A 13,756-nucleotide genomic window follows, 5' to 3' on the forward strand; every position below is an offset into this window, starting at 1 on the left:
AGGTTATAATGACAGTTATATGACATGCAGATCTGCAATGTTTCCACTCTTCAGTACGTGTACAGGAGCTGTCTGATGCATCATCTCAAGGGCCAACGGTGGGGGGCATCAGCACATTAAAATATGTGGCTCATCTGGTAGGCTGTACCTGTACTAGCTCCTGTTTGTATCCAAATGTCCAAATGTCCACACAGTCTGTGTATGAGCAAGTTTTGTTTTTGCTGCAGGTTAACTTTAGAGATCATATCAAATAAAAACCTCATTAATTAAAGTCCTACAGCAGGTTTATAATAACGAGTAGCCTTACTTTTAATATTTGTACATTCTAGTTTTACTAAAGCTTCCTATAGTTATGTGATTATTTTGTTTGAATTTCACATTTTTGAATTTCACTTGTAATCGTCACTGAAAAATATTTTTCCGCTCCAACGACCGCAGCAGAGGCACGTCGCGGCTGTGCCCGGTGGAATTTGGGGGTAAGTTATTAATAACGTTCTACTACTGCAATTGTCCAACTTCCACCTTATCTTGTTACTTGTTTTTCTGCTAATAAACAATTAAAACACTGTATGGACTTTTTTTGGGGGGGGGTTCCTTCTTTTGTATATCAGTGGGGACATGTCCCACAGTTACCTGCGGCTGTTATGCATATGCATTAACTCTCACTGTATGGCAACATGTTTGTTCCATTATTCCTTTAGTTAATTAGATCATATTGTTCCCCTGTTGTGTTATATATCTGTTTTCTCAGCAAGCTCAGGAGGATATTTAGAGCCACTGAATCATTAAAAATGGTTTGTGTGTAAGAGAGAAAGAGAGAGTGTGTGTGTGTGTGTGTGTGTGTGTGTGTGTGTGTACCTGATGATGTCTATGTGTCCGTTCTTGGCAGCCAGGTGGAGAGGAGACGTCCCGTTGGGGTCGGTGGTGTCTCCTTTTTTGGCCTCCAGCAACGCGGCACACATGTTACTGGACAGCAACAACTGGACCACCTAAACACAGACATACACACACACACACACACACACACACACACACACACACACACACACACACACACACACACACACACACACACACACACACCACACTCATTTTTGTAGACTGTCTACACTTGCAGCTGTTTTTGATTAATGACTAAAACTACAGGTCCTTACCCCAACTCTGCCAAACTCACAGGCCAGGTCCAGAGGGGTTTTCCCTGCATTATCCACAATACACGGGTTGGACTGGTGCTGCAGCAGCATCTCCGACTGGAGACAGGAAACACACATGCAAGCAAACACACAGGGACACATGAGAAAAAAACTGTCATTGAGGCAAGGGAACACCCTGGAGAGGTCGGCAGGTTATCTATCACACATAAAGACAAATAACACCTACACACACCTACAGGCTATTTAGAGTCACCAATTAACCATTAACCCCGCCTCCATACAGTGGTTGTCCATAGCTTAATAACCGCTTCTTGGCACAATGAAAGAAAGCCAAAGTCATGACGTCATGTCCAGGCTCCTCTCACTTCTGTAACTCAGTGCAATCTCTCATATAAATATGAGCTTTATGCCTTTATGGCACACGTTTTCAGACCCTCTCAACTGTTTATATGTAAAGTGACAGAAATAGTTAGTGATGTAGAATCTGTTGCAGAGAGTTACAGAAATGGTTGGACAAAGACCCCCCCCCCCAATTTGATGTCAGAAAGGTCAGTTTTGTTATCGTTACTCTCCTCTGCAGAAGGAGTCTCCCAAGTTTAACTGCCGTGGTTCTACAGTAGCCCAGAATGGACAAACCATATACTAGCTGAAGATTTTCGCGGCCTATATAGTTTCTCCTACATGTTTTGAAAGCTAAGCTGTACTCATTTGCTTGTAATTTGCTAAGGTCCAGTGTTTACGATTTAGTGGCATCGGGTGGTGTAGTTGCAAATCGCAACTCCATCGCTACACTGTCTTCCAAGCGAGAAGGGGAAACTACGGTGGCCACAACAAACGCAAAAGGCTCTATCTAGAGCCAGTGTTTGGTTTGTCCGTTCTGGGCTACTGTAGAAACATGGCGACCCGCGGCGTCTTTAGATATAAACAGCTCATTCTAAGATTAAAAAAATCACAATGATTCTTATATTCAGGTGATTATACACTAATGAAAACTATGAATATTATATTCCATAGGTATGTTTCTGCCACATTTGTGCCAATAGAGACGGATTACTAACTCAATGTTACACACTGGACTTTTAAGTTCAGTACTTGTCACGTGTTGACATATGATGAAAGTTTCATTCTCAGGTCACATGATTGCAACTCTATGACAAATGCGAGATGAAATCATTACCACATATGGCTAATTAGCTTACTACCTGAAGTTGTAACCTAGTTTTGCTTGTTATGGAGGCTACCATTAACTAATAAATTAGGTGATTATAAATTATAAAAGACCCATTCAACACATCCACTAAGTGGAAGAATAGTTTGTGGTTAATCTGTCACTGTTATCATTGTTAACTGCACACGTGCTGTGTGAGAATGGAAAGCATGAGGGATAGCAATAGTAACTAGTAAAGAGCTAACCTGCATTTCTTTGGACTGGTAGAATGAAACCAAAGACCAGGAGGAATAGCAAGGATAAAAAGACATAATTGTGCAATGAAGTCACAAGGACACACACATCACACAAAACACGCATGCTTGCTCAGAAAACATGTCACGCTCTTTTAAAAATCAAAAGCACTCCAGATGCCCTCGGAAAAGCAGCGCTGAGCAGACAAACACATTAACAGGGGATACATTAATACTCCGGCAGATTACCTTTTCACATAATGATGAGCCAGCCTGTTGGTATGTTAAATATGTACCTTTGCTTGTGTTTGCTAAAAAACCCACAATATGCAGGGTTCCCACATAGCCTTAAAAACCCTTGTAATTTAGAGACTAGTTTTCCAATCATGGAAAAACCTGGAAATTGATTAAAATGACCAAATATTCTGGAAAAAATCTTAGGAAATTTAGTTTGAACCTCAAAAACTAGACTATTAGAAAAAGACGTTAACTGCATGTGCAACAAACACTTTCGGCAGCTTCTTTTAATAGACTAATAGGTGAGAAGATGAATTTCCTGTAAAATTATATAATACTTAATTTGATCAGTTACTTACGGGCTATGGCCAAAGTCATGTAAGTAATTAATAAAAGTAGGGTTAAATGTGTCAATAGAAGGTCTACCCGTAAATTATATGACTGTTTGTGTTGTCCTGTAAGGTCAAGAAAACCTGCCAGTTTTTTAATTTTTTTTAATCTGCGGTCTGTCTCTGTGTTTGTAATTTCTTATTAATTTGCCCTTGCACACTGGGAGCAGCTGTGGATTATAGCTTCACCCCCAGTCTGTTAGCCTGTATAAATCATGGTTATTTAATCAAATAAGAAGCAGCGGTTCGTCAGTTTCCAAGTCTGTGAATGCTGAGCGTTGCTCTCCTCTAGGGTACGTTAGCTGCTGTAGTGAGTCTGCTGTATTTCTTTGTTGTTGCCTTGGCAAGCCTGCAGCAGCACTGCAGTTCCCCCAGATTTTCTTTTCTGAGCTGGAAAAGTAGAATTTTCTTTAGCTGCGTTTCGTTCTGCTTTTGTATTGCTTGAGATATGCTGGTGATCTAGTAGTGATATAGGTATCACTGGAAAAGGACAAGACAGGAGGGAAATGCGTTTTATTTAGCCAGTCGCTAACTTTGTCTACCTTTTGCAGCTGGGCAGGTAGTTTACAGTTGCTTTTTAGAGTGTGAACCAAAAAAACTGAAAACCAAAACAGTAAGTTCAAAGATGCTTAAAACTAAAAGGAACAGCAGAGCTGGGTAATAATTCTATGTGGGTTCGGCACCTTCACATTATATATAATCCATTTTAGCCACTGTTATTCTTAAAAAAATTATAATAGTCAGTTTAAAGGTGCCAACTGCTAATGACGTTTTTCATCAGCTTCTGTGACAGCCAATTCCGCTATTTCACAATTAAATGATGCATACATTCATATTACATATGAATTATGATATATGTTGTTTGAATCCTGTATAATTAGTACACGCACAACCTGCCCGGACCTCCACCTAGAGCTCTGCTTTCAGGGAAACTGCTATCACTCACCACATCGTAGTGGCCATGCTGCGCTGCCAGGTGGAGAGGAATCTGCCCTTCATCTGATTGGCCATTGACAGATGAACCAGATTTCAGCAGCATCTTCATAGGCTCCGCCTTCCCCTGCCAGGCTGCGTAGTGCAGCGGCCGCATACCTGCGCACAGAAACACACACACGTGCACAGAGTGAACACAAAGGGCAGATCTATCACACACTGAGAAATACTGTATGATTATTGATCAGTATTTCTGTGAAAGAGGGTGGCACATTTGCTTCAGCTTTTTGTGGGTGTATGCATGTTTTTCTTTCTGTTCACGTGTGTGCAGATCTCCCTCTCACCTTTCTGGTCTCTGATGTCGACAGCAGCCTGTGACTCAAGCAGCAGAGTGATGAGCTCCAGGTTCCCATTGAGTGCTGCATGATGAAGCGGAGAAAACCTAACGTACACACACACACACACACACCCACACGAGTCAGTCATAATGGCAATGCTTAGCATGACAAATAGACTTAATAGCAGAGGATTAGGACCAAACAGGGGCGGTTGGAGATGAAAAAATATGCACATGGGGAAATGTATTATTATGTAAAGGATACAGTGTCTCTCTCTCTCTCTCTCTCGTGTGTGTGTGTGTGTGTGTGTGTGTGTGAGGCCAGAGGGTGTATACTGAATAGATGAGATTGATATTTCAGCCTTGATGGATAAGCATGAGAGAAGGAGGAGAAAGCAACACATAACCCGGACAAACACCTTCTGTATCTCTCATGTCAACAGTGACGAGTCTCCGACTTTGAAGTGACAATCCATGAAACTAGTGTGGCGAGTAAGTTCACATAAACTGTCAAAAACCCAATAAACGGGGCGGTTATCAATGTTTGGAAGTAATGACAGAGGAGAGATTATATATTGAAGAGATAAAAACGACATCATGTTTGTTAGATTAGAGCTCTTCCTAGTGTTCTTAATGGTATTTGCAAGAATCCACCAGGCCTGAACAAAAACAACCAATCAGAGCCAAGAAAGATATAAAGAGTCTCATTCCCAGGGTCCCAAATTGGACAATCAACTGTCTTCCAAGACTCTGATTGGTTGTTTTCATTCAGGCCCGGTAGATTCTTACAAATGCCATTAGGAGCACTAGGAGGAGCCAGAGGGATCTGTTTTTTTTTTTTTTTTTTTTACAGATTATCCCTCTCATGTACTGCTGTCACGATGAAGTGAAAGTTTGAGCAGATATGAGGAAAAATATTTTAACCAAAATTACCTACTGCAGCTTTAAGGGGACAGGTGTACAGTATATTTTCAGTGCAGTGTACTCAAGTTTCTGGTTAGCCCACAACTCAGCATTGCTCTTTTGTGACTGGACACTGAATGTTGTGTAACCATGGAGACAGCACCAGCTTTACCACTGGCAAGTGGCATGTGTGAGTGTCAGCTCACAAGCTATTGAATTTCTATGTGTGAATTATTTGGGGAGAAAGCTCATTATACTGGAAGATACTACTGAATATAGGAGTCACACTCGCTTTGTGTGTGTTTGAGGGAGTGTGGAGCAGCATACTAAAGAGTGCTGCTCTCCCAGAGTGACCTGCTCTAGTTTATTCACTACAGATCACCCATCGCTCCATCCTTCTTCTCCTCCTTCTCCCTGCATGCACTTCTTCTTTTGTGCTCATGTTCTTTGTTTTCACTATTATCTTTTTTCCTCTCCTCTTTTCTATTTCTCTGCTACCTCACTCTCTGTTATCTTCCTTATATCCTTATCTCCATATATTCCTTTTCTCCTTCCCCTCTGCCCTTCCCCTCTGCTCTCTCTGTTTCACTATGAAGACTACTACTACTAATAAATACAAATACATACTAATAATTATTATTTGTATTTTGTAATTGCTGCAGTTTTTTGTATTTTATGTGCTATATTCTTCTTTATATTCATGTCACACTAAAGGCCCTGACACATTGGGCCAATGGTTGGTGGACTGACGGTAAGCATATGTAGCGCTAAGTTTTCCCGTGTTTTCTGCAACATGAGCACTCATCGGCCATCAGCTTAAGCGAATCAGTGCACGAGAAAGAGAAATGCTTTACAAGACCGCAAACCTACATCCATTTGGCTGTTTATATCCACAGTCTTAGGTCTTCCAGTGTTCATTTTTGAATGACGAATGCATACTACCACCAGCTGCTGCTATGGAGGGTTATTACCTCTCCTGCAGGCGCAAAACATAGTGTCACTTTTTGGTCAGGACACAAGCAACGCAACAGTCGGCTTATATCATTTATATACAATACATCAACATACACAGAGCATCTTAATGTTGCAGCTGTTAGGGTGCAGTTATAACGATTACAACAGTGAACTAATAGTCTTTACTTATGTTTTGTATGTAAAATCATTATCGACACAGTTACTAGTAACTGTTGAAGTACAGTGCTTGAATACTTAGTGATTTCCACAGCTGGTATTTTCACAGACAGAAACACAGAGGACGAACCGGCCTGCTTGTTAAGAGAACCTGACATCTCCCCACCTGTTGAGGTAACAGTGTTCTGATCATTGATCAACAACACTTGTGACACCCTGCGGTGCCATGGCTCCTGGTGTAATGTTGTTAACTACGTCATGGTCCTCATGGGGAAGCTTCTCTCTTTAGCTTGTGACTGTTGCTGGTGTCATTGTTTTTCTTTTTCAGTTTGGTGTCTTGGCTTCATCTTTGTAGTTTATCTATTAGGACTGTTTAACTATACAGCCATTGCATACCCCACCATGGAGCTCACTGGTTTAAGGCAATACATTTTAAAAGCTCAATTAAGGTCTCATTAAAGCCGTAGGCTCCAAATGTTCCCTTAGACATCAAGGCATGGTCGATGGTAGATTTCCATCCATCCATTCTAGCTCTCTGTGCATTCAATCCCAGGACCTCCTTGCTGTGAGCACACAGCACTAACCACTAAGGCTGCACGGTATGGTAAAAAACTCATATTGCAATAATTCTGACAGATATTGCAATTGCAATATATATGTTCATTTTCACTGAAAAAAGTCATAATGTGAGATTTGTTGGGGTCTGTACCAAACAAACATGTTTTCTTACATCTGGAGAACAAGATGTATAACCTGGGGCATATCTGCAGAGCTACAGTACTTTGTTATAAAGTTAGTCTGTCACACATTTTAGTTTTATCAAAAAATTATAGCTTCTGCAATTTGCACATTGCACTTGGTCATATAGCGATTTTGATAATATTTAAATTAATTGTGCAGCCCTACTAACCACTAAGCTATCCTCCAGTTTCATTTCATTAAATGAAACAAAAATACCTTAAGTCCAATTGGAGCTTAAAGCCTTTTCAAATATGAAGCATTGCATCAATGGTGAGCAATAAAGGCTTAAAAATGAACAATTATGTGTTGACCGACCAGAGAAAGGAAGTGTCTAGAGTTTGGAATCATTTCAAGCATAAACTAAACGAAAACTCTGTACAGTGTTTCTGTTGTAAAACCAAACTATCCTAGCACAATGACACAATGATGATATAAGTGCTTCATTGTGAGAAGCTAGTTGGCTAGCAGCTAAACGTCATTGTTTATCTACTGATAAAATCACAAGAGAAGACATGATCAATCATCTGATTGCCTGTGGCTTCCAGCTCTGCAGCTCCGAAACATTTTACCTCCAATTTAGACTATTTTAATGTCTTTAATCTGATTGGTATCTGCTAGATAGATAACTATCTGTCCACAGTCTGGACCAACACCATAGGAATGTTTACGTTACATAAACAGCAAAAACAACACACAGCCTGTGCAACCTGACATTACCACCTTGTGACACACCCCGGGAAAGACTCACTCCTTACCACAAACCGGCACAGGATACCCACAAGCCCACCTTCCTTAAAGGGGAAGGCTCAGCCGGTAACACACAGTTAGGCTGTGAGTGGAAGAAGGATCCGATCCTTTATTAAAGTAAAAAACAACAGTTTAAAAAATCCTCTGCTACCAGTACAGTGGGGGTACAACAGAAACCTTTCCTCCACTGGTGAAATTAATCCCTGAGGAAACTCTGAAATTAATGTGAATGTGTCTTATCTTCTCTATTGTATGTTTACTATTGCCAGGACTGACTTCCAAACTATTTGTGATGTCACAAATCATGCTGGAAGGCCCTACCTTAAAATCAGCTCTACGATGAGCACAGAGAAACTTTCCACTTTCAGAAGATGAATGTGAAAATATCCTTCTAGTGTCAAACTCTGCACATGCATCATTCACACAGCGCGCTGTAGGAACAAGAAGAAGCACTGATTTCTGACTGGAGGGGGGCTTTAACTGATGAGATTTAAGCGTCATTGGACCTTCCAGCAGCCCTGAATAGGACAATGCAATGTTGAACCTCTTATCACAACAAACACTGAGCAGATAGAGGAGCGTTCTCACTGCGCATGTGTCATCACCCACTTCTCCATATCAGCAACGACTGCATCTTCTCCCCCCGTCTTCCTCTTCAGGGTTAAACAGGGATACCGTTACACCCGTTACACAGTACTGCACTAGGCTAAGTACAACCGCACTGTGTGTGTGTGTGTGTGTGTGTGTGTGTGTGTGTGTGTGTGTGCGCAGCCTTGTAGAGTGTGTCATGGGAGTGCACGTATGGGGAAGGAGGAGGGGGAGGAAAGCCCTTGCTTTTGCCAAGTAGTAAATCCTGCCATGCAATATTTATACCTCCATTCTCCTTCACAAATCCGGCTCTCTCTTCCACTCTCTATCCATCTTCTTCTCCACAGCTCTCTCTCTCTGGCCCTCTTCTCCTCCCACGTCAGCCTTGGACAAACTCACTTATTTCCCTCCACAGCTCTATCCTCCTTCTCCTCCTGGACTTCCTGTGGGGATTTCATCTTATATCTACTTAGCACTGACCATCTTGCAGAGCAATGCTGCAGTCAATCATGTTACAATCTTCTCTGTAGTCTGTGGTCCACAGCCCTTGTCCTCCCCCATCTTATTACCTTTCACAAGTAACTAAAGGCTAAAATAACTACACCTCAAACATGTCTAATCACCTTTTGTTGGCTGAGAAGACAGAAACTCTGCAGTTTTTAGTGGCAGCCTCATTAATGTTCACAACCTGTAGCTCCAAAATGAAAATTATCTGAGCAGCAGAAAAATATGGAATGTTAAATAAATGTATCTGACACATTCAGTAAGCAGCTGTAGCCTACAGTACTTAGGTAAGGCAAAAAAGGACTGCATGATATGGTAAAAACATCATATTGCTTTTATTTTGACAGATACTATGATTGCAATATGATTCACAATTAATGTAGGAATAATCTTTTTTTTTCACTGAAAAACTTAAAATCATTACGATGTGAAAATGTTTCTGTACTGTTTCTACAAACTTCTTAAAGCTGCAGTAGGTCTTTTTTATAAAAATATTTTTTTGTCGTATTTGCTGAAACTTTCACTATATCCTGACAGTAGTACATGAGACAGATAATCTGTAAAAAAAAAAAAAAAAAAAAAAATCAGGTTCCTCTGGCTCCTTCTAGTGCTACTAATGGCATTTGTAAGAATCCACCGGGCCTGAATGAAAACAACCAATCAGAGCCAGGAAAGAAAGCTGATTGTTGAGTCTCATTCCCAGGGCTTTAAATACAGACCCAACGCGTCTTTATCTCTTTCTCTTGGCCATATTGCAATTTCAATACCACTCTCATATATGTACACCAAATAGGAAGCTACCTCCAGCAGCTGGTTAGCATTAGCCTGTGCTGTAAAGTACACTGTCACAGCCCCCACCCCCACCCTCGCCTGTCAACTAGTACTATTGTGTTTTCTTTACCTTAGAATAAGCCGATTTTATGGAGAAACATGGCAGTTCAACATGGCGGACTCTGTAGAAGAGGACCCACTCCCTCTGTAGATAAAAATAGCTCATTCTAAGGTAACAAACACACAATGATTTCTATTTTCAGATGATTATACTCTAATGAATACATACCTATGAATATTATATTCCATTTCTGACAATAGAACCTCCTAAATGTTACACACTGGACCTTTAAGTTTGATGATGAAACTGTCTGATGAGGATGACACCAATAACAGTTACAAGTTAGAAGGGGAAGCACTGCTGGGGGTTTTAGGGGTCAAGTGCAAACATGGGTTTGTTTTCATGTAGGGATGGAAGCCACAGTAAACCCCACTTACCCAGACATCACTGCACCACTGCCTCTGAACCCACATATCATGTATCTCCATTTCAGAAACCAGACTCTCTTTCATATCTTGGTTTTTCAACTCCTCTCACCAGCTGCCTCTGTTTGTTTATCTCTGCTGCTCATCTGTCTCTCTCATGATCCTCTCATGTGCCTCTCTTTATATATACATGTATGTATATATATCTCCAACTGGCTTGATCAACCCCTCCTCCATTTTTAGCACACAATCTTTTAATGTGGTTTTATTGCTGTAACATCAACCCTTTGAAATCTAGATGAAATGAAAAATTACTTATTAACCCTTAAAATTGCATCTGCATCCCTATTCAACATTCTAATAGTGTGTCTTTGTATTTTTATATCCATATCCAATAATTTTTTTTCCTGTAAAACAAAATGTGGTGTGTGCTTACGTAAGCATAAACTAACCAATTACAACCAATATATCATAACATATCAATTTCTTCAGTTCAGCTTAGTTAGCAAACTAGATAACAGCATGGTTAGCTACAGAAGCTGAGTATTTGTGGGGACTGGACCTCACTGATGTCTGTACACACATCTCTGTCGGCATCTTATTCTGCATTCAGTCCCGGTCTGGACGTGCTGTTCACTGAGAGCTCCCAGTCCAACAGAGCTAATATCTCCACTACAGCTGCTGGAATGATGTAACACACAGCGCTATTGGTTACTGCGACAAATCCCTCCCTAACTGCTGGGTTTTACAGGAAATATGCTGAATAATATGCAGAAGCAAACAGCTCTCTGATTTCTGTTCCATGTGGACTTTAAATAAGCTTTACACTGGTCCTCTTCACCTGTCACACACACATAATATACACCCATACAAACACAGACACATACAGTTCGATCCATTCTTAGCAATTAGAGATGTTAATGCATCCTAGGCATTCCCAAAAGATAGATAGATAGATAGATAGATAGATAGATAGATAGATAGATAGATAGATAGATAGATAGATAGATAGATCCCAAGGGAAATTCAAGAGAGGGAAATTCAATTCAAAAGGAAGGAAGGAAGGACTAAGGGTTATATATCAGGTCGTCTCGTGTGTCCGTTTCTCAGTATGTCACCTCCTCCTGTATGTGTGTGTCCCCTGGGTTTTATCTGCCCATAAAACACAAACTGACATTAATTCCACAGATTCCAGATCATCTCAGAAGGAGTTGCTGTCTTTCTGTCAGAAGACTCTGGTTGTGCCCTGGAGGTGTGTTAATGCAGGCCAGGATTTATTCCTTTGCTTAACAAGGGGGACAATATTCTGGTAAAATGTTCTTTTATGACAGCCATATTGTCCAAAAAATATTTCAGAAGCGTTAAGATGACTCACTTACTAATTTCAGTCTTATTTGCCTTCAAGGCAACAATCACTGAGCGCAGAGCCACTTTTTATTCAAGAAGTTCTGATAGTCTCATTATTTCCTCTTTAACTTGAAAAGGCAGAGAATCACCGAGCATAAAAACCAGCCAACCAATAAGATCATTTTTAAGTTTTTATTTACTCTAGTTTTTATTTTATTTCAGTTAATAGTTTTTGTTCAATTTTAGTTACCTATACCTACCCTGCTTCCTTTTATATATTATTGTATAAATATGTGAATTTGCACTGCTTTCTGTATGTGTGGTACTGTATACATGCTGTCTGTCTCTATGTTTATACTGTTCAGTATATATACAGTAATAGAATGTGCTGGCCTGGCACAGGTATGCGTGGGTAGGCGTTCTTCATGTCTTATTCTTTTCCAGGTCTTCCTGTCTGCACATTGTAAACCTCTACACCTGTACACACACACTCACATACAGTGCATATATAATCGCAGTGGAGCTCTCTTGTAATGTACTCTCAGGTCTCAGTGGGGATCTCCCTGTCTGGGTTTATAAAGAGGGATCTGAGTGCTCTGTTGTTGTCTGGTCTCCTGTGAGTCTGTATGTAACAAACTCTATCTCTTTCTGCTCATTTCTCTCCATCTCTACACTTTGCTCCTACTCTGTTACATAATCATCTTAATAACAAAAATGCTGACCAGCATTGGTTTAAAGGTTTTTAATGACGGTGTAACACCAGCTGATCAACGCCACTTAGGGGATGTTATTTAATACACACACAGCAGGATGAGCAACATCTATAGTGAAAGATCCCAATTAACAGCTTTTTTTTAACAGAGTGAGTTCATTATGAGTCTCCAAGCGACTGCCAAGAAGAGTAAATTAATCTAAAATGAATTCTTGTGCAGTCTCATTATCCATGTGCGCTCATTATAAAATTTAATTCAACTCGATCCTTGCATTTCTGTCATAAACTTTATTTAGGACTTATTCGCACACAGCCACGTTAGTAATATGGAGCACTTAATACTGTGGGAGGAATGAAGGGGCAATAACAGTCAACACACTAATTAGATTACACCGCTCAGTTTCACTAAGAGTGGCAAAGCAGTGCTGCCAGGATTACTTTTGATCTTTATCTTTACAGAAACCACTTTATTAGGTGCGGTTTGCAGTCTTTTAGCTCAGTTTAAATGACTCTCACAAGGGCTGAAGCTGGTGTGACTCACGGTTGCAGGAATTTGCATTTCTACCTTGCGTTGCTTCCTGCTGCACTCTGCAGACAGTCTTGTATAATGGATAAACAGGTACTGTGAGGAATCTCCTTCCACTAACAGGCACTATTCGAGAAACGCAGGTACAAACAATACAACATGCTGTCAACAGTAATTAAAATGAATGGAGTACAGCCACAAAGGATCTGTTCCAGCATCGATCATAAGTGAGCTGCATAATGCTTGTAAAATACAAACAATACCAACAAAGAAACTACTACACTGGAAATGAAACAGGGTTTCTGCAGGTTTCAACGGGTTAAATTTAAGACTTTTTAAGACCATTTTGAATGTAATTTAACACCTATTTTACTCCCATTCTGGCAAAAAAAAAGTACAAAGGATATAAAGGAAAAGACAGATAATCTGTGAAAAAATCTGTTTTTTTCAAATTTAGTTTTTTAACTTTAGGTCCAGGTGTAAAATAAGTCCCATCTCTGAGGTAGTACCATTTGACAGTTCAAGAACATTAGGGCCTTAGGAAGTTTGTAGGATTGAACATCCCTGACTGGTTGAACACCGACATCATATCAGCTACAACTTGTGTACTGCCTCACTCACAAAAGTACTGGGTACTACTAGCTATATATATCATAGCACTGATTCACATCATTTTCATACACATTAAACCACACAGTGTGGTCGTGTTATGTCCTGTATGGAAACATCAGGGTTTGCTACGTTTCTTCCCTCATTTATGCAGCCTTTTCCTTTTATTTGTCACCCATTTTATTAGCTTTCACTGTTAAATCCCATCAGCGGCAGACCACATCCGAACAAATGATCTGA

At 40.3% G+C, this 13,756-nt stretch overlaps 1 protein-coding gene across 8 annotated transcripts in view; it reads right to left on the bottom strand.

The window, feature by feature from the left end:
• Nucleotides 1-13,756, bottom strand: part of caskin1 (CASK interacting protein 1) — a 110,487-nt gene that overhangs the window by 38,895 nt on the left and 57,836 nt on the right. For all 8 annotated transcript variants that reach the window (XM_051386818.1, XM_051386817.1, XM_051386820.1 and 5 more), the window contains exons 3-6: nt 4,459-4,556; nt 4,128-4,273; nt 1,155-1,250; nt 859-989 (exon numbers count right to left, since the gene is read on the bottom strand). In XM_051386818.1, the coding sequence (XP_051242778.1) occupies nt 859-989; nt 1,155-1,250; nt 4,128-4,273; nt 4,459-4,556 (471 nt within the window). The remainder of the gene's footprint in view (nt 1-858; nt 990-1,154; nt 1,251-4,127; nt 4,274-4,458; nt 4,557-13,756) is intronic.

This window comes from Dicentrarchus labrax, unplaced genomic scaffold (assembly GCF_905237075.1).
Source record: "Dicentrarchus labrax unplaced genomic scaffold, dlabrax2021, whole genome shotgun sequence".
NCBI lineage: Eukaryota > Metazoa > Chordata > Actinopteri > Moronidae > Dicentrarchus > Dicentrarchus labrax.